Source organism: Haliotis cracherodii, unplaced genomic scaffold (assembly GCF_022045235.1).
Source record: "Haliotis cracherodii isolate W230 unplaced genomic scaffold, xgHalCrac1.p SCAF_10, whole genome shotgun sequence".
Taxonomy (NCBI): Eukaryota; Metazoa; Mollusca; class Gastropoda; order Lepetellida; family Haliotidae; genus Haliotis; species Haliotis cracherodii.
This window is the reverse complement of record NW_027266265.1, coordinates 37,744,119-37,766,630: the sequence shown is the minus strand read 5'-3', so window position 1 is coordinate 37,766,630 and position 22,512 is coordinate 37,744,119. Positions and strand designations below refer to the sequence as shown.

The window sequence follows — 22,512 nt, the reverse complement described above, 5'->3', positions numbered from 1 at the left end:
AATGATCTGGTAATACATGGCCCAAGAATGATTGAAGAATACAATTCCCCAAATATACAATGATCCAAGTATACAATGGTCCTATGATACAATGATCCAAGGATAAAATAATATCATAGGATACACTGGTCTTGGAATGAATCTGCTCAAGAACACATGATCTGGTAATACATGGCCCAAGAATGATTGAAGAATACAATTCCCCAAGTATACAATGATCCAAGTATACAATGGTCCTATGATACAATGATCCAAGGATAAAATAATATCATAGGATACACTGGTCTTGGAATGGATCTGCTCAAGAATACATGATCTGGTAATACATGGCCCAAGAATGATTGAAGAATACAATTCCCCAAGTATACAATGATCCAAGTATACAATGGTCCTATGATACAATGATCCAAGGATAAAATAATATTATAGGATACACTGGTCTTGGAATGAATCTGCTCAAGAATACATGATCTGGTAATACATGGCCCAAGAATGATTGAAGAATACAATTCCCCAAGTATAAAATGATCCAAGTATACAATGGTCCAAGGATATAATGATCCCAGGATACAATGGTCCTAGGATACAATGGCCCAAGTATACAATGGTCCCAGTATACAATGATCCTTGAATACAATGGTTCAATGATACAATGATCCCAGGATACAATGGTCCGAGTATATAATGGCCTTAGGATACAATGGTCTTAGGATACAATGTTCCTAGGATACAATGGTCCCAGGATACAATGTTTCAAGTATATAATGGTCCAAGGATAAAATGGTCCTATGATACAATGGTCATAGGAAACAATGGTCCGAGTATATAATGGTCCTAGGATACAATGGTCCGAGTATATAATGGTCCTAGGATACAATGGTCCAAGTATACAATGGTCCTAGGATACAGTGGTCCCAGGATACAATGGTCCCTGGATACAATGGTCCAAGTATACAATGGTCCAAGGATAAAATGGTCCTATGATACAATGGTCATAGGATACAATGGTCCAAGTATACAATGGTTCAATGATACAATGATCCCAGGATACAATGGTCCAAGAATACAGTGGTCCCAGGATACAATGGTCCCCGGATACAATGGTCCAAGTATACAATTGTCCAAGTGTACAATGATCCTAGGATACAATGGTCCAAGTATACAATGGTTCAATGATCCCCGGATACAATGGTCCAAGTATACAATGGTTCAATGATACAATGATCCCAGGATACAATGGTCCAAGTATACAATGGTTCAATGATACAATGATCCCAGGATACAATGGTCCTTTTCATCCCTATATGACTTGACCATAAACCACCTCTGTAATAGCAGTTTGAAAGTAATTTGCTTTTAATTAAATGTTTTTAAGTCAAAGAGTGTTACTTCCATTCATCCAACACTGTTCTCCAAAACAACAACAATGAGTTTGCCCACGTACCTTCACAGGAGTTGAGAGGAACGTTGTACTTCTTCAGGAGTCTGTGAAGTTGGTTGCGAATCTCCACGGCCCGACACAGACCCTTGTAGTTGAGGAAGTACTCATGACACCACTTAGAGTTCTTACCATACTGGACAACAGAAGAAGACAAATGTTTAGTATTGTCTTGAATAATTAACAAGAGTTATCAGGAGATGACATATCTACCCCTGTCTGGTGCAAATTGGAAATAGAGTTTGGCTCATTGCTCATTTTGGTTCATTGCCATTAGATACCTTCAGTTCAGTGAAGAAAAAAAATAATACTTTTTAGCATTTTTCTAAATATCACAAGACTTATCTGTATAGCAAGTTTCATCTAGAAATATTCAATGGTTTTGGAGTTCTTCTCCAGAAACGGAAAACAACTTGTTTTCATCATGAAAAATCCGGGTCTGGGGGAACTTATTGCATGGTGCCAGACGCCATGCTTTTTAAGAAAGTTACATGGGTGAGTAATAGTTGGAAAGCTGTAAACAAACTTTTCAAAGAAACTTTATCTTTCTCTCACGTATGCATAATGATATGGGTACACACCAAATACATAAATAATTATGAACATTATCTTCTAAAACTTTCCGAACTGTAAGTTATTAACTAAACTTGTATGTATTATTCAGACACGCTCTGTCCTTGAGTGCTTGTCTTCCTCACCTGCAGCCGCTAGGAGGCGAGGGGCAGGGAACCAGTCTAGCTCAATCTGACCTATTTCCCCATATACCATTTCACTGCGGTGAAACGTTGACCCATTTCTGGGATGGGGACAGGCCTAAAGCATATCGCTCTGCGGGGAAACATTGTCCATTTCTGTGTATTGAGCTCTGCCTGTCGAGATGAATTGGGACAGGCCCGAAGCATATCAGGACACGTTGTCCATTTCTGTGTATTGAGCTCTGCCTGTAGAGAGGGATTCGGACAGGCCTGCAGCATATCGCTCTGCAGGGAAACGTCATTTCTGTGTATTGAGCTCTGCCTGTCGAGAGGGATTGGGACAGGCCTACAGCATATCGCTCTGCGGGGAAACGTTGTCCATTTCTGTGTATTGGGCTCTGCTTGTCAAGAGGGATTGGGACAGGCCTGCAGCATATTCCTATGCAGGAAACGTTCACCCAGTTTCCATGTTTTGTTTGTTTGTTTGTTGTTTAACGTCGCACTCACCAATATTCCAGCCATATGACAGTGGTCTGTAAATAATCAAGTCTGGACCAATCAATCCAGTGATTGATGTCATGAGCATCGAACCACCCAATTGGGATACGATGACATGCATCAACCAAGTCAGCGAGCCTGACCACTCGATCCCATTAGTCGCCTCTTACGACAAGCATTGGTTACTGAGGACCTATTCTACCCCGGACCTTCACAAGTGTGAGTAACAAGTACATCTACTCATATCTGAAAAAGATTTGCTGAAGTTGGTCAGTGTGACTAATTGATGTATCAGGCTACAGGAGTTTGTTTATCTATGGGAACTTCCTGTTACGCAATATGAGGGAACTTTCTGTCACATGGTCTGAGGAACATCCTGTAAAAGTGTCTGAGGGGACTTCCTGTCACATGGTCTGATGGGACTTCCTGTCAGATGGTCTGAGAGAATTTCCTGTTACATAGTCTGATAGGACTTCCTGTCACATGGTCTGAGAGGACTTCATTGTCATATGGTCTGAGGGGACTTCCGGTCACATGTTCTGGAGGGGACTTCCTGTCACATGGTTTGAGGGGACTTCCTGTCACATGGTTTGAGGGGACTTCCTGTCAGATGGTCTGAGGGGACTTCCTGTCACATGTTCTGGAGGGGACATCCTGTCACACGGTCTGAGGGAACTTCGTGTCACATGGTCTGAGGGGACTTCGTGTCACATGGTCTGAGGGGACTTCGTGTCACATGTTCTCGGGGGGACTTCCTGTCACATGGTCTGGGGGACTTCCTGTCACATGGTCTTAGGGACTTATTGTCACATGGTCTGAAGGAACTTCTAACCTAGTGACTGCTATCACTTCAGGTGTTAAGTACAAGAATGATGCAAGTGTGTGATTTCCACTGATAACTAGTTCTCCAAGCTCAACCATATTGATTGAGTTATGACCGCTGATCCTAGCTTGACAAAACAAATCAAAAAGACAAATTGTCAGTATTAGATGAGAATAAGTCATCAAAAAATAAAAGAACTGGTTCTCAGGCAATGAATTTTGAAAATGTTGTGAGGGCGGGTGGGCTGATTTTTTTTTTTTGGTGGTGGAGGTTCAAACTTAGTATGTAACCAAATGAACAGTTGTGTACTATCAACCTAGAGAAGGGTCTCCCTACATAAATGTATTTAAGGATTGACTGTGTATTTTTTTCGGTTCATTGGGGTATGAATCGAAAAACCGATGTGCAAACTGTATGAATCCGCGTAGCGGATTCTTACAAAAGTTTGCACATCGGTTATTTTCTTAATTATATGCAGCTTTTACTAAACATATTTAAAATAATAATAACCCTAAGTGAAGCAGCTGATCCCTATTGCCGGGTATTATTTTTTACATGGAACCAGTCTGACAAGTCACCGTCAAGGCTCACGCGCACGTGATCGCAAGAATTTCATGTTGACATAGAATTGTCAAACAAAAACAAATATGACTTTTAACGAGTCAAAGTATGCCATTTATGATATATGTATCCATTCTCTGTCAACTAAAGTTCGTTTCAAGGCGTCAATAGCGGTATTCTGATCGTGGTTGCTGTTAATAACGGTGAGTTGTGCGATCTTCTGATCGCTTCACACACGATTTCACCGAAATTAATAAAAACAATATTATAAGGAAATTTGAATAAAATTAATGAAATAAGTTACAAACATAAGTCCAGATATATAAAGAACACTTTTTATAGCCAGACAGTGTAATTACATGATTATTTTGCGTACTTCATTATGGATTTGTTGACATGGTATTTCCGGTGTTTCGTGCTCATGGTAATATCATCCAAACATCCAAACTCATAATTCGTGTATAATGCGCACCCCCTTCTACACAGCTGTGTTTTTTCGAAAAAAAGTGTGCACTGCAAACTCAAGAAAATACGGTATCTGAAACATTGTCCGGCATACAATACACAAATACCACTGAATTTGTAAATCATCATGTCTAGCGATGTTTTATCGTAAATTTCATGTTTTCATTGACCAATTTACAAATAGCAAAACCAGCACACAATCTTCGATTTCTGCCATGACCATAACACGAGATGCGCAGTAGGGCAGTGTGCATGTAAAGGGAAGTAACTGCGTGCTATATTAGATCGCATTGTCTTTAAGTATTGTAGCATTTCACTGTTGGGGTCGTGTGGTTTTTGTTTTGAAAATGGAAATAAAAAAGAAATGTGAGGCAGAGTTTAAGATGATGATGCTGGTGGTGCCTTAGAACAAGACTATTATTTTTTTAGCCTAAAAATGAATTTGTTTTGGTTTAGTGTTTTCTCAGAGAAAGATTTCTCAAATACTTGTTCAGTACTTGCAAACATCCACAAGAATATGAACTCCAGATGTAACTTTCATCTTCTGTTTCATTGGCTTCAGATAAATCGCAAATATATAATTTCCTTTTTGCAATTTATGTTTAAAGCACAATCATATGATAAGATCATCAACTATTTACCTTCAGGAATGCATTAAAGATGTTTATAAGTGACACATGGTCTCCTTCTTCACAGGAGAATCTTCTCTTGGCTTTGTCCTGAAACAATTGATGAGGTACCACAGCAACACTTTAAAAGTTATTTTGATGTTTTCTTATCATCTGATGACAACCAATCATAAAATCAGATGGCTGTGAGTGAGTGAATGTTGTTTTACACCATCTGGCACTCGACACTATAAGGTTATCACAAGGACTGGAGCCTCAGAGTCAGTATACCGTGTCTGAGAGTGATATTCATCTTAAACTGTGGCATGGTATCTCATAGTGGGCTTTCACTATAAAATCAGCATTAATCCGGACTATGCACGTTGCTATATAAGTGCAAAAACCCCAGCGATGTTAATCCCCATTTCACTTCACTTCAGTTTACAACAAGCAGGACGTATTTGGAACCAATTCTAAAAAACATACAAAAAGCATGTTGTCCTGATATAGGTATAGTCCGTTAGTTATGAGTTTAAAGTCTACTTCTGATCCATGAACGGATACAAGGTATACACACCATTCTTATTTTCTGCCCCGACGGCGTGACAAACACGTTCTGAATCTGCGTCATGGCCGCCACAGTAAGGGCTTCCTCGGAACACCCAAACTCTCCTGCAATACAATGTTCCATCACACTGAACTTAGGTCACCACAGTATTCAAAACTTCATTTGTTCAGATATTCCTAGTTCAAGAAATTGGCATTGTAGTAGGGGTGACTATTGGTCTGGAAACCACTATTTCGATAACTATTGATATTACAAGCAACTATTGTGATAAATATTCAACATCATGAGCATCAATCTACACAATTGGGATACGATGACATGCATTAACGTAGTCTCCGTGTCTGACCACCCAATCCTGTCAGTTGCCTCTCACTACAAGCATGGGTTGCTGAAGACCAATTCTAACCTAGATCTTCACGGGTCTGTAGTTCATGTAATTCTAAAAAAAAATATATTAGTCTTGGTTCTCAGGCACCGCCCACATCATCATAAAGTCTGGCACATTTTGATTTTATTTTCATTTAAAAAACCCCAAACTAATACTTAAAAACAATGCAATCCAATACAGCACACAGTAACTTCCCATTACATGGACAATGCTTTACTGCGCATCTTGTGTTATGGTCATGGCAGCAATAGGGGTTTGTATACTTGTATATGTAGGGAAGCACTTTCCCAGGTTGATGGTACACAACTGTTTATTTGGTTACAAGTGAAAAAAACCCAAAACACCGCCCGCCACTGTATTTTCAAAAGTCATTGCCTGAGAATCAATTCTTTTAAGCCTAAGGGATCTACATGTATCTTTGCCTGAGTTAACATCGCCTTGAAGAGTATTTCTGTTGCATGATGGCATGACAGTTTATCACTTTGGTGAAACCCACAAAGAATGGTGCTGGCTGAGCAAGGATCCTTATCAGGGTGAATCAGCTGATCCTTGCAAAGCTAAGGGGCACAACTCTGCAGAGCCGAGTCCTACCTGACACCAGCAGCATCTTGGCAAACATGGGGGACAGAGGGAACTCGGCCATCTGGAGGCCCAGGGGGGACGTCAAGTTGCCATTGTCATCCAGGGCTGAAGGGAAGGATCAACAGAACCAGAGTTATCAATGAGCAAGATTAGTTTATCATCGTGTTGGGCAGTATTTAAGTCATAGCACAGTGTCACCTTAACATGGGAGAAATGCGACTTCCTAGATGTAACCCATTAGAACTCAGCAATATTCCAGCTATATGATGGCAGTCTGCAAACTTTCGAATCTGGACCAGACAATCCAGTGATTGACATCATAAGCATCAATCTACGCAATTGGGATACGATGACATTAATCAACCAAGTCAGCGAGTCTGACCACCCGATCCCGTTAGTCGCCTCCTACGACGAACATAGTCGCCTCCTACGATGAACATAGTCGCCTCCTACGATGAACATAGTCGCCTCCTACGATGAACATAGTCGCCTGTTACAACATCGGTTGCTGAAGAACTAATCTAATGCAGCACCCTACATGACCGGGGCACCTGTTCCCCTGCTTGTGAAGAATGGCCGAAGAGGGGTATAAAGTTTCGACCATGAACATGCATGTCCCAAAGACAAATTTAGATAATAGTAGGTTAAACAAGTGTCGTCAAATTCAGGTTATTATGCAGACCCTATTTCTGTACAGGTGATGTGGAAGAGGTATTGTCACATAATATACTACTCCAAAGTAGTTAAAGTACAACCAGGTTTTTTTATGGCTTATATATTTTTTTTATAGCTTATCTGTCATGGCTGGTTGGTATTGCAGCACACAGCTTTCTAATAATGGCTGTTCTTTAACTTGTTTTGAATAGGATACATTTTCACATGATTGAATGAGTGAGTGAGTACGGTTTTATGCCGCTTTTAGCAATGTTCCAGCAATATCATGGTGAGGACACCTGAGTGAGTGAGTGAGTGAGTAAGTATTGTTTAACGCTGAAATCAATATCCCAGGTGTATCACAGCCCTCTGTTAACACTATTGTCTGGGCAAGGCAAACCAGTGACGGTCACCGAGTCGGTCAACTCAATCCAATCCAAGTCAATTGTAATGACCAGCAATGGTTGCATGACCGACAAATTCTAACCTGCGTAGGGGCAGTTGGGTAGCCTAGTGGTTAATGCGTTCGCTCGTCACTCTGAAGACCTGGGTTCGATTCCCGACATGGATACAATGTAATTCTGGTGTCCCCCGCCGTGATATTGCTGGAATATTGCTAAAAGCGGCGTAAAACCATACTCTCTCACTCACTCAAACCTGCGTCCCCATGGATTAACAAGGATGTAACAGACTGACCTCCAAGTGCATACAACAGCTCCAGACCTCGTAGCATGTTTTGTGCTGGCGGCGCCTGTCAAGGACAAAAGGATTTCAGTCATGTTTAAAACACTTCTGTATAAAGGACGGCTTATAAGGGATCCATCTGGCCCACTAGAATTGCCACATATTGGTTAGTTTGAATTTTTAAAGATAACGTTTGAAGACTGTCGGAAGTTTGCATTTCTAAAGGACTTACAATATTTTTAGTGAACTTTGAATATTTTTCTTTCACAAGTATGAATTACAGAAATGGGTAAGATGAAAAGATCAGTTAATTGAGAAATAAACTAACAATTCCAGTTGAAAATTTCAATAAATGCCTGGACTGTGAAGTTGAAAAGCTTGGGTGAAGAACTTGATCCACTTCTTTCATAAAACCTCTCTAAAACCTTAATCATCAGGTCTTTTACTTCAGAAATAAATGACTCGTGGTCATTGTTTATCGTACAATAAAACAATGCATGCACAGGGAGAATAAATTTACTGGACCCTTCCCTCTAAAAAATATTGCTGTCCAATATATGATGTCATCAAGTTGCGAGCGCATATTCGAATCTCCAGAAATGACATCATGATAGAACACTGTTTTATTGTGAAATAAACCATGCTTTGTCCTTCATTGTTCTTTGCGATTTATGGCGTAGCTATCTTACGTGCACAATTAATTTGCACTTCTTTCCTTGAAAATATGCTAAAACAGACTAGCTGTGTGTCCATAAGGTCTCGGAAGTTTCCACAAATGGTTAAATTTAGTGTTTCAAGCGAGTATATATCCAACATAACAACTGTAACGTACTAACACGAACTAGGCGCATACAACTCAGTCACAAAAGGAATGAAGGAATGTCTGGTGGTCCTGGGCCATGATCAGTCTGGATGGTTTTAACAGTGATATCACCGGCCTGTGTTACAAAATGTCTCATGGTGAAACTTTTAATTAGCTTTATTTGTTTGTTTGTTGTTTAACGTTGACATTCCAGCTATATGATGGTGGTCTGTAAATAATTAACTCTGGAAAAGACAATCCAGTGATTGAGCAAATATCCACGCTGTGAGGGTACAATCACACACAAGTTACGGAGCCTGACCACCCGATCCATATTTAGTCGCCTCTTACAACCAGAATAAGTTGCTGAGAATGTATTGTAGCCCAGAATCCGAAATTGAGTTTTCAAAAAGCATAAGAGCTTCTTAACATCAAGTTGTATGTCTGTCCCTCAAGAGTGAAGGCGTCACTATAACTCACTGACAGGAAGTGGAACCGCAGGACGTTGGAGATGCCGAGAGCCTTGAGCTGCAGTACGACGGGTGCAAGGTCACTCCGCTGCATCTCGGCTACTGTCGACTCCGGCAGGCCGTCATAGGCTGTTTCTGAACACAACAAGAGGACATTTATACTACTTTTTTAGCTTTTTAAACACACCACACACAAAAATATACTACTTTCCTACATTCCACCTACTTCCCATCACACAGACATCTAAACAAATTTCCCATTTCACTAAACATGATATCAACTCTACTTTCCTAGTTGTCTAAACATGACATGAATGCTACTTTCCTAGTTGTCTAAACATGACATTAATACTTCCTTTCTAGTTCTCTGAACACAACATTAACACTACTTTCCTAGTTGTCTAAACATGACATTAATACTTCCTTTCTAGTTCTCTGAACACAACATTAACACTACTTTCCTAGTTGTCTAAACATGATATCAACTCTACTTTCCTAGTTGTCTAAACATGACATTAATACTACTTTCCTAGTTGTCTAAACATGACATTAATACTTCCTTTCTAGTTCTCTGAACACAACATTAACACTACTTTCCTAGTTGTCTAAACATGACATCAACTCTACTTTCCTAGTTGTCTAAACATGACATTAATACTACTTTCCTAGTTGTCTAAACATGACATCAACTCTACTTTCCTAGTTGTCTAAACATGACATTAATACTTATTTCCTAGTCCGCTAAATACGCCAATAATACTACTGTCCTAGTTGTCTAAACTCAACATTAATACTACTTTCCTAGTTCTCTTAACACAATGCATTAGTGATTTATACAACATTCCTAAACCTCACCTAGTTCCAACCATGCAGACATTTATACTATGAATACTTTCCTAGTTTTCAAAACACATCGCATATAGCCACAAGTAGTAACACTTAAACCACTGGATGATAAACAACAAACACATAAGGAAAACAGCATCTGCTGGTATTCCACACACCTACCTGTGTACAGTCTGTAGGCCTTCCCTGCTCGCACACGTCCCGCTCTCCCTGCTCTCTGATTGGCTGAAGCCTGGGACACCGGGACAATCACCAGGGACTCTGTGAGGTACGATATTCAAATCAGTATACAATACGCAAGATAGTGCGTAAAAGTGCAACTTGTGTTCCCTAAAAAGCATGTTTCTAGCATTGTTCCTCACTTGTAACAGGAATTATTTTTATAGTAGGATTTATTGTGTTCATATTGTCTTAGCCGACCAACATTTTGCAGGCCATGTTGGTTTTTATTCTAAATGCCTGATTACTCTGAAATACAAGATAGCTACACAATAAATCACAAATGAACAATGAAGTTTGGTTTATATTACGATAAAACATCGTTCTATCATGACGTCATTTCTGGAGATTTGAACATGCACTCACAACTTCATGACGTTGTAAACTGGACAACAGTATTTTTTTGAAAGGGGAGTGTCTGGTGAGGTGTTCCCCACAGATGTAGCAGGGAAACTCAGATAAACGCAATGGGCGAATGATCGCATCCGAAAGTGGGAGAGATATGACGTTGGGTATTGGGAGAAATGGTATGTGAGGATTGTGACATTATGCAGGAAATAACCACCAGTGCATAAAATGGACTTGTCCGACATTGCTGAGGTGAGATTCTATTCAGGGAGTCATCATTATTAAAATATGTGTAATTATTTTAAAAGCTTGTACATCTTAATACGACACTCATTCCCAAAAGAGGTTAAATTGGGTTTAATTTGCTATTTATTTTTAATGTATCAATCAGCACAAACACCACCTATTAATGGAAGGGAAACGACTCATTCCCCAAAATACTTATTCCATATTTGCAGATGTATCAGATTGAGATGGTTGTCAGCTGTACTGTTTGATGATGCTTGTAGCAATGGTAATGTATGAGTGAGTTTGGCCTAGTGTCGCTTTGAACAATATTTCAGTTACATAAGGTTGTGTCAGTTGATGTGGGAAGACAATCCGATGTGATACAGGGTTTAGATGTTGAGCATCTCAGTGAAACCCATGAGCACAGTTTGGAATCATGAGTGTTTCTCCATAATAACAATATCTACACTCAGCGATCATTGTGGCCAGACAAACCCCCTTGATGATTTGGGCGGTCGGGTAGCCTCGTGGTTAAAGCTTTCGCTCGTCACGCCGAGGACCTGGGTTCGATTCCCGACATGGGTACAATGTGTGAAGCCCATTTCTGGTGTCCCCCGCCGTGATATTGCTGGAATATTGCTAAAAGCGGCGTAAAACCATACTCACTCACTCACTTGATGATTTGGGCTAGAATTGTTTTCAGCAACCCATGTGTGTCTCCCCCAATGAAGATCCAGACTAAAAAAGGTCTTCAGCAACCCTTGTGTTCCCAACAAAGCATGTATCTAGCATTGTTCCTCACTTATACCCAGGAATTATATTAATAGTAGGATTTATTGTGATCATATTGACTTAGCCGACTAACATTCTGCAGGCCAAGTTGTTATTTCAGATACCTACATTGCTCTGAAATACAGTGTGTGGTCTAGGGCGTGTCTGTGTGTTTTTTGTTTAACACCGCACTCAAGAACATTGCAACTGTGCGATGATGGCCAGAAAATAATCAAGTCTGGACCAGGCAATCCAGTGATTGATATTCTGAGCAACAATCCAGGTCATCTGGGTATGAAGACGGAATCAACTAAATCACCGAGTCTGACCTCCTAATTCATAAAGTCACCTCTTACAACAAGCATAGCTGCTGGGGACCAATAGTTGCCTGAAATACCTCCAGGGTTGTGGTCTAGGGTATAGGCTGCAATTCAAACTAAGACTAGCACTGCCCATAAGTGTCAACTTGATCTTGCCAACAATGCCAATTAACACTGTTTCCTATTGCAAAGATAGCAAAAAGAATTCCTTATAACATGGTTAAATTGGGTTTCTTTTTACAATTTATTAATGGCTTAAGCATCAATCAGCACAAACCCCATCTATTATCCATTTCAGTGAAACCAATGAGCATGGTTTAGAATGATGGGTGTTGTCAGTTATAGTTATGGTTTCTCATAGCAATCATTGTGGCTCAACATCATATCGTTGCAAGCCCCTTATGGGTCAGGGCTAGAATTTGTCTCCAGCAACCAATGCTTGCCTCCCTCATGAAGATCCGGGATAGAATTCTTCTTCAGCAAGCCAGTTGAAAGAGGTAACCCAGTGAAGATTTGGGTTAGAATTCTTCTTCAGCAACCCAGTTGCAAGAGGTAGCCCAGTGAAGATTTGGGTTAGAATTCTTCTTCAGCAAGCCAGTTGAAAGAGGTAACCCAGTGAAGATTTGGGTTAGAATTCTTCTTCAGCAACCCAGTTGCAAGAGGTAGCCCAGTGAAGATTTGGGTTAGAATTCTTCTTCAGCAAGCCAGTTGAAAGAGGTAGCCCAGTGAAGATTTGGGTTAGAATTCGTCTTCAGCAACCCATGCTAGATGTAAAGGGCAACTAACGGTATTGGTGGGCAGGCTAAACTTGATAGATGCATGTCATGGTATCCCAATTACGTAGATCAATGTTCATGATATCAATCACTGGATTGTCTGGTCCGGACTCGATTATTTACAGACCACCGTCATATAGCTGGAATATTGCTGAGTGCAGGGTTAAACAACAAACCAACCAACAACCAACTAACATTATGTGGAGGAAAGTTACACATATTCAAGCTGGCATCTCTAATGCCTTTCCTTGTAAGACTAAGGGCAAAACATGATCCGAATCCTTAATGACAAGTATGACATCAGACCTACTTTCAGCCCAAATCTCTGGAGAGTGACCCTCACATCCAGATCACCAAAAACACCAATTAACTGTGAGAAATAACGACCACCATTCCGCCGACCATGTCATGGAGGTCATCCAAGTCCCCTATTCTGTCACAGAATCACTGATACATCAGAGTACCAGTGACAGAGCTGAATCGGAACATTCACTATAAATCTAGCGGCGTTAAACAACAAACACACAAGCACGAATAGCAGGCAGTCTGCTGTGGAACATCCAGTGGGTGTAATACGAGTGTTAACCCATACTACGCTGATTCCAAAACTGCAACAAATGAAGTCCACTGACGTTTCAGTCTCTTTCTTCCCATAGCTCATTAGAATCACCAGAAGTGTTTCTGCTTCCTGAATAAACCGGACTATCAACCAGACTGAGCCAGGATATTAACGAAACCAAATAGATATGAGGACTTACCAATTCCAGAAGTGGGATTGTAGGCCTTGATCTTCACAAAACCACAGTCGACAACTGAAACATACGAAGCACTGTTACTTCTGGCACAATAGAAGAAAGTAGTATTGACACCATTTTGGACAGTACTGGTACTTTAGTTTTGTATTTGTTGTATGGTTGACAAATGTAGGAGGGAAGCCCAACATGAAAAGTTGGTAAATGTTTACCACAGTGGCAGTGGTAACTCACAAACATAGGTTTGGCTCTGACAAACCCGAAATCATTATTGAGCCAAATCTGGGAATCGACCCTGAAATCAGTGGATCATTATATAACAAAGGGAGGCAACTCTGCTGCTTTAGACCTACGAGAAGTTGCATCTGCCTCCTGACTTACTATAAACTATGCCATTGATGGTGATGGAGGTCTCTGCAATGTTGGTCGCCACGACGATCTTCCTGACATAACGGGATGTCCTCTCAAATACTTTCATCTGGAACAACAGAAAATTATGGTGATGTCAGCAAAATTACATGGAGGATATTATCGCTTGGGAAATACCAGAATTTAGACACTTATGTCGTAAACACAGTATGACATGAACACTCATATAATGTTCTATTTATTACGTAAAGAAATGTCTACATACATAGACGAATTTAGTGTTACCCTATAAGGGCAGCAAATGTCGCAACAGCAGCGGAACCACAATTTGTAGAAAGACGTCAACAATCTTCAGCTATGACATCGTTTCTAGTGGGACGCCATTCCGACCTCACGTCACAATAAGATTCGAATGATGTCAACAATTCCGTCTGGATGACGGAAACAGTACACTGTTGTCTCATGATGTGATATGACCCTAGGGAACATATGATTTTTATGATCCCTGATATGTTTGCCCTCATGGTAATAAAGGGTTTTATCGAAGTTTTAACTTTCATCGACTAATGTTGATATAGCTGACATCAGAAGTCACATGGGTGAGATTCTCAATACATTCTCAGTACCCCATGCTGAACATGCACCAGGATCCATGGCTGATTGTGTGTCACTGTGACCCAATGTCATTGACAGTTGTTTATGTCTTCAGTCACCATTTTGCCTGATCCATGGCTGATTGCGTGTCACTGTGACCCAATGGCATTGCCAGTTGTTTATGTTTTCAGTCATCCGTTTGCCTGGTCCAGACTTGGTTTGTTTCAGGCAACTGTGACATAGATAGAATTCTGCTGAAACATATTCTCACTTACCAATTCACTTCCATTCACACTCAAAACCATTTAGTGCATTAATAATGTGTGGACAGACGGGCATCCAAATGTCATACAAGGTATAGTGGACTGCAGATATACCAAACAACTCTCAACAGTCCCCTGGTGCTCATAACCACCACATCCTAATCTTAATCATATCAGGTAATACATATTATGATAATCTCTACGTTTGCTCACCTGTTCTGAAGCTGGCAAACTCCCGTGCATCGGCAACACTTTCATCTTCAGGTCGTCTTTCTTCAGTTTCTTTGCTTCATCGCTGCAACATAAACCCACTGCTACACAAACCTAACTGTAATGCCACGGTGACTATCCTTGATGTATCTGGTGAATTTGATCTCAATTCTATTATGATGTTTGTTTGTTTGTTTGTTGTTTAACGCCGCACTCAGCAATATGATGGCAGTCTGTAAATAATCGAGTCTGGACCAGACAATCCAGTGATTGACATCATGAGCATCTGGGATTGATGACATGTTTCAACCAAGTCAGCGAGTCTGACCACCCGATCCCTTTAGTCGCCTTTTACGACAAGCACAGTCGCCTTTTACGGCAAGTATGGGTTGCTGAAGACCTATTCTACCCCGGAATTTTCACGAGTCCAATATATGCCCTGCACCCATTCGCCATAGCAGCTTTGTTTTGAGTCCTGGGAGCCGTTGTACCATTTGTTTCTTGCTCGTTGTTTATCGCCACACTCAGCAATATTCCAGCTATATAACAGCAGTCTGATAATTATCGAGTCTGGATCAGACAATCCAGTGATTGACATAATGAGCATCAATCATGAGCAATTGGGATATGATGACAAGCGTCAACCAAGTCAGTGAGCCTGACCACCCGATCCCGTTAATCACTTCTTAAAATAATAATAGTCGCCTTTTACAGCAAGCATGGGCTGCTGAAGACCTATTCTAACCTGGATCCTCATGGGTGATATCTCCATGATACTAGTTTGAGTTTGTTAAATATGTGGTATACAGCAACTGCCTTACCAGCATTTATTATTTAGTGTGGCGTTAAACAAACAAACATGAGAAAAGCATGCAATCATTACAACATTGTACCGTACATGTCATAGGATTGTCACATACTGTTTGTGACAAAACTTTTTTCGGTCGACCTCAAAGCCTAATTTTCAGAAGATTTTGTTATTATGTGGACTATCATTAACTGAGTTTACTTGACAGAACTTGACTGGCTTAGAGCTGGTGGTTGCAGACTGCACATAGTCATGCTATGGTGTTACTACAGAAACAAATACCAGTGCTAGCAACTTGAGTGAATGAGTGAGTTTGGTTTTACGCCGCTTTTAGCAATATTCCAGCAATATCACGGCGGGGGACACCAGAAATGGGCTTCACGCATTGTACCCCTGTCGGGAATCGAACCCGGGTCTTCGGCGTGACGAGCGAACGCTTTAACCACTCGGCTACCCGACCGCCCCGCTGGCGTCTTGAAACTACATATACGATGCACCAACAGGACAACTCACATCAACATTGACACCACTCTCTGTACTTCTTCCTGAAATAGAAAACAAGATGTTCATAGACCACTGATCTTGACTTCTTTGAGAGGCATATAGAAGTTGGAGAAATAAATAAGGATAAGACATATGGATGAACAACTTCTTTATTAAAATTAGGAGCGATGCTTCGGTGTATGTTCTAACAAAACGAAAGCTGTACATCACTTGCTCGATAACAGTGTTAGAACCTACACTGAAATGTCGCTCCTAATTGTAATAAAGAAGTTGATCATCCATATATCTTATCCTTACTGACTAATGATCTTGCTTCATTTTGAGTGTCCACTACAGGTTCTGACTTCATGTTTAGTTAGTTCATGTCTGTTCAAAGATGTTTTTAAATTCAGTTTCTCTAATTAGAAACGATTCTCTAATTCACAAACATGATCATCCTTATGAACTCTTAAGCCTTATCATGTTTATTGGTGAGTTGGTATTCTAGACGATGAACACAAATTATTTTTCTTATACAATATTTGTTTCAATCTACATGTTGTCTTAGATCTTGGTCCCAGAGCGCTGATAATTGTTATTATTTCAAAGAATACTACCAGTATACCAGGAATGTGTACTCGTTTGAAAATGATATGATATCAGATCGTACATGATAATGACTTACATGCAACACCATCTCACCTGAAATAATACACAGGTAATACCAACTCACCTGAAATAATACACAGGTAATACCGACTCACCTGGCCTGTGAGGAAAGCTAAGATATCTCCCTCCCGCTGGTTGAAGTGAATCTTCATCACGGTCTCCACCGTGGCTTTCAGATAGTCTGGGTGGGGACTGAAAGACAAAGCCCACATTCCTTCATCATACAAGTTGTGTCCACTCTTGCTACAGCATCAGGCTAATAGGTGAGGTGAGGTGAAATTGGGTTTAACATTGTGTCCAAGATTATTGCACTTACATAGCAATGTGCATGCACGTGTGTGTGTGTGTGTGTGTGTGTGTGTGTGTGTGTGTGTGTGTGTGTGTGTGTGTGTGTGTGTGTGTCTGTGTGTGTGTCTGTCTGCTTGTACTAGTCCGGACTGATGCCGATTTATAGTGCTAGCTCACTGAGATACCGTGCCGCAGTTTAACATGAATACCTCACTCAGACACAGTATACTGACTCCGAGCCGACCAGTCCTTGTTTTAGCCCCTTAATGCCGAGCGCCAGACAGGGTAACAAGAAGTACCACATTTTAACGTCTTTTGATATGACGCGGCCAGGAATCTACCCCGGACCTTCCGCTCTCCGGGCGGATGCTCTACCACAAGACCACTCAGGCTAATAGAGGCAGGGGTTTAGCTAGGACAGCTCAGAGGTCGATATTTGGCCCCAAGTCTGCAGAAAATGTCAGTAAATATCCCAAATTGGAATATAAAATTTCCCGATTCTTGTTGATATGATTTAAACAATATTTATTTCCCCCCCCCCCCCCCCCCCCCAACAAAAGTGAATGGGATTGATGCAGGTTAACCCTTTTTAAACACCTTTACCTACAAAGGACATTTAACAATTAATAAGAGTAAACTGTAAATAAAATAATAAATTTAAATTAATTGTACCTACTGTTGCAAATATTATGATGCGAATATGCAAGTCACTCACAAATACACAAATACACACATACATATATCGGTACATGAACAAACTGGCGCATCCATGCACATGTGCATATACACATATATGCTTGTACACCTATGCCTCTACACACCAGCATATCACACATAAAAACAACTATTTGATTGATGTAATCGTAAAGAAGACATATTTAAATTCTAAATCATGTTGATAAGGGTAACGCTATTTTACAGGGCATTATCATTTGCAGAAGCCCGAAGGTCAAGTTACAGTGGCTGGCTGATTTCTGATAATTAATTAATAATAATTTGATTCATTTTTGCTATAGAGAGTGAGTGAGTTTGGTTTTACGCCGCTTTTAGCAATATTCCAGCAATATCACGGGTGGGGCACCAGAAATGGGCTTCACACATTGTACCCATGTCGGGAATTGAACCCGGGTCTTCGGTGTGACAAGCAAACGCTTTAACCACTAGGCTACCCGACTGCCCCCATTTTTGCTATAATATAGCTATAACTAATGTGATGGCTTTGTTGAGGTGACTTGTATTTCACAGAGAACAGGACCACTATAGAGGAAGAGGCTTAATGCTTAGTAATACAATATTGTTCAAATAGAATTTAGGAAAATAACTTAAAGAAATCCCAATTTGGAACAAAATCATGTCAGCTATGTTACAGTTCGCTGTCTACCCTTGCACCTCCCTCAAAGGGCAAGGGCAAAGGGCACTGGGGGCCCATCCTGCCCTAGGTACCTTACAGCGAGACAGGCATGGAACACAAGCAAGGAATCTCTCCACAGGAAACAAACACTCACTCCAGGAGGTAGTGGATGTCCACAGGGAACTCCCGGCCTTCCACCGTCAGTATGGTAGCTGTGTCATTCCTGAAACACAGAGCACAGACATCACACACACAACCTAGTGAAGCCAATGTATCCTCTACAAAGCACGTCATTTGTCAGTTAGATACTAGGATGAAATTCTGCAAAAAAACATGAATTCACTCAAATAATTTCCGCATCATTTTGTTTGTTTGTTTGATGTTTAATTCTGCACTCAGAAATATTCCAGTTATATACATGATATAATGGCGGCCTGTAACTAATAAAATCTGGACCAGACAATCCAGTGATTGATAATTGTGAACAATGATCAACACCTTCGGGGTACGATGCGACACTCTCAACCAAGTCACAGAGTCTGACCACCAAATCAATTTGGTTGTCTCTTATGGTGAGTGAGTGAGTGAGTTGGGTTTAACGCCGCATTTAACAGTATTCCAGTTATATCACGGCGTGTCAGCTTAATGTGGGAGGAAAGCCTGAAGTGATACAGGTCTCAGATGTTTACCACTTCGGTGAAACCCACGAGCATTGGTATGGTGCTGACAAACCTAGAAACATAATTGAGGAGAACCGGGATTCGAACCCACAATCATAGGTTTCTGGCGTGCCCAAGGGACGCAACTCTGCACAGCGAATCGCGGCGCCTTAGACGACTGGGCCACCCGTGCCTCCATGTCTCCCTGGGTTACTAGGGACCAATTGTAATGATTGATCCCCATGTGATCCAGTCCTGTTAGTCCAGACTCCTGGTGCAGTTCTCACTGGATCAGTAAGTTTCCTCATTAATGTTTCCTCAATGGCAGATCATGTAGGGTAAAAAAACCACAACCAAACAAGTTCAGAATTACCACGGTTACTTACAGTGGCTCTTTTGTGTCATTGCTGTTGAAGAAATCTCTCATTTCCTGCAAGAAACAAAATACAGTGTCACCATAACATGAGTGAGTGGTTACTTACAGGCATGAGAGATGTTTGTTTGGTTGTTTGTTTGTTGTTTAATGCCGCACTCAGCAATATTCCATCTATGACAGCGGTCTGTGAATAATCAAATCTGGACCAGACAGACCTAGACCAGACAATCCAGTGATTGATAACATGAGCATTGATTAACACAAATGGGATACAATGACATGCAACAACCATATCAGCAAGCTTGACCATCTGATCCTGTTAATCACCTCTTATGACAAGCATAGTCGCCTTTTACGGCAAGCATGGGTTGCTGAAGACCTATTCTACCCCAGATCTTCATGGGACAGCAAATGGTACCATAACCACAGTAACTCACCTCAGCATTCAATGTGGCTGATGCAACTATCACTTTGAGATCATTCCGCTTCTTTTGAATCTAAAGACAAAACAAAAATCCAAAATTAACAAATTCATCAGAGCACGTAAACTAAATTATGTTCAAGGCTGAGAAATTTTTCAATTAAAATGTTGCTTCATCCAGTCGAGTGAGTGAGTGAGTGAGTGAGTGAGTGAGTGAGTGAGTGAGTGAGTGAGTGAGTTGGGTTTAACACCGCTTCGAATAGTATTTCAGTTGTTTGTTTGTTTCTTCATTTGTTGTTTAATGCCGCACTCAGCAACATTTCAGCCATATGACAGCAGTCTGTAAATAATCAAGTTTGGACCAGACAATCCAGTGATTGACATCATGCACATTGATCCACACAATTGGGATACGATGACATGCATCAACCAAATCAGGATTCTGACCACTCAATCCTGTTAGTTGCCTCTTACGACAAGCATGGGTTGCTGAAGGCCTATTCTATCCCGGATATCTTCACGGGTATATTTTAGTTGTATAACAGCGTGTCAGCCTGATGTGGGAGGAAAGCCCGAAGGGATGCAGATGTTTACCACTTTGGTGAAACCCTAAATATGGTCTAGACTGATGTGTGTTGTCAGTAATATAAATGGTTCCTTATGACAATATTATCCACACACAGCTGTCACTGTGGACATCCAATCTCAATATAGCTGCAAGCATAAGTAACCATGGTAACAGAGAAATTGCAGTGGAACATCCAAGGGGGTCTCATGCATCTATCACACAGGTGAAACCCACGAGCACTGACATGGTTCTGAGAAATCATGAAACATAATCAGGGGGACCAGGATTCAAACTTAGGATCATAAGTTTTGGGCATGTCTAAGGGACATAACTCTGCACAGTGAATTGCCACCACTAAAATGACTGCGCCACCTGTTCATGCAATGGTGATTGAGACAATCAGTCAGCTGTAAATTCTGATAACATTGCAGTACAGGTAACCAGGTGCACTCCCACCTTGCGTAGCAGCCCCAGTAGGATGTCAGTGTTGATGCTTCTCTCGTGTGCCTCATCCACCATAATGATGCTGGAACAGAGGACATGCTTCAAAACAATTTCTCTGTTTAAAATAATTCAATTAGAAAAATGTTAAAACTAGTTTTAATATAAAAAAATATAATTGTCTCCCTCACTCTGTATTCGAAATGGTTTTCAATGCTAAGAACAAATCAATTGAGTGAGCGTGTGAGTGAGTTGGGTTTAACACCGATTTTAACAATATTCCAGTTATATCGTGGCATGTCAGCTTAATGTTGGGGGGGAAAGCCCGGAGGGATGCAGGTCTGAGACGTTTACCACTTTGGTGAAACACCATGGGTATGGTGCTGACAAACCTAGAAACATAATCAGGGCGTAACAGGGATTTGAACCCACAATCTTAGGTTTCTAGTGTGCCCAAGGGACGCAACTCTGCACAGCGAATCACGGTGCCTTTGACGGATGGGGCCCCCACAACAAATCAAGAAAGTTCTCCCCTTTCTTAAGGTACAAGGACATTCCTTTTATGTTTTTTTTAATGTGGAAACAGTGGCGTTACATTTTTCAATGAGCAGCAATAGCATGTAAGGAAAGATGATGCAAGGAAAGGAAATTGATTTATCTTGGATTTAAAAAGAGCCCTTGGCAGGCTTATTGGAAAAAAAGTTTTTGTCTTGTTAAGTATTTCAGCCCTCTTCTCTTTTTTGGACCCTTTTATTAATATAATACAGGTAAACTAAAAGCAAAGTTATCATAATAAAACCGGTAAGCTGAATTGGGTATTGTTTACTAACATTCGTTTAAGACGAGCCCAATAATGCCTCTGAGAATGCCTAGATAGATTTCTGTAGAAAGCTACATCTTCAATCCATGGCTTGTTGCTGCCAAATAGACAGCCATCCTTGAAAGGAACATTCTGACTCATCCTGTCCAGTCTTTGCAAAATTTTCTTAAAATTAGAAAATCACTGAATACATGTACTCCTAAATGCCATCGCTTGGAGACAAATACATACCTGTATTTTCTTAGTAATGGATCTTTCATTATTTCTCGTATCAGCATCCCATCGGTGAGAAACTGAAAAACACAGCAAACAGACAGTCAGCTTGAACCGAAATGGGTGTGTTTGTTTGTTTGTTCGTTGATTAACGTCTCACCCAGCAATATTCCAGCTATATCACGTCAGTCTGAAAACAATTGAGTCGGGACCAGACAATCCAGTGATGGACATCATGAGCATCGATCTACCCAAATGGGATATGATGACATGAATCAAACAACTTGCCTAAGACAGGTCCAAAATTGGTGTGTATCAAACAGATGCATTGACATTACATGGTCAGATAAACTGAAACCCTTAACCTTCTATGATGGGGTTGTCAGACCTTCAAGCAGTGAGGTATTGTATTGGTGTAAAATATCTGTTTTAATGAGATTGACCTTGTTACATTTAACCTTGCTTTGAAAAGTGTTCCTCAGT

General features: G+C 40.7%; 1 protein-coding gene across 1 annotated transcript in view; it reads right to left on the bottom strand.

Annotated features, from left to right (window-relative positions):
• The window catches only part of LOC139454351 (probable ATP-dependent RNA helicase DHX35), a 149,047-nt gene that overhangs the window by 120,177 nt on the left and 6,358 nt on the right, over positions 1-22,512 (bottom strand). The window contains exons 6-22 of the mRNA XM_071235991.1: positions 22,048-22,109; positions 21,012-21,081; positions 20,004-20,063; positions 19,577-19,620; positions 18,686-18,754; positions 16,988-17,084; positions 16,254-16,285; positions 14,936-15,017; positions 13,878-13,974; positions 13,503-13,556; positions 10,245-10,343; positions 9,247-9,371; positions 7,977-8,031; positions 6,636-6,731; positions 5,666-5,760; positions 5,122-5,199; positions 1,445-1,574 (exon numbers count right to left, since the gene is read on the bottom strand). Of these exons, the coding sequence (XP_071092092.1) occupies positions 1,445-1,574; positions 5,122-5,199; positions 5,666-5,760; positions 6,636-6,731; positions 7,977-8,031; positions 9,247-9,371; positions 10,245-10,343; positions 13,503-13,556; positions 13,878-13,974; positions 14,936-15,017; positions 16,254-16,285; positions 16,988-17,084; positions 18,686-18,754; positions 19,577-19,620; positions 20,004-20,063; positions 21,012-21,081; positions 22,048-22,109 (1,345 nt within the window). The remainder of the gene's footprint in view (positions 1-1,444; positions 1,575-5,121; positions 5,200-5,665; positions 5,761-6,635; positions 6,732-7,976; positions 8,032-9,246; positions 9,372-10,244; positions 10,344-13,502; positions 13,557-13,877; positions 13,975-14,935; positions 15,018-16,253; positions 16,286-16,987; positions 17,085-18,685; positions 18,755-19,576; positions 19,621-20,003; positions 20,064-21,011; positions 21,082-22,047; positions 22,110-22,512) is intronic.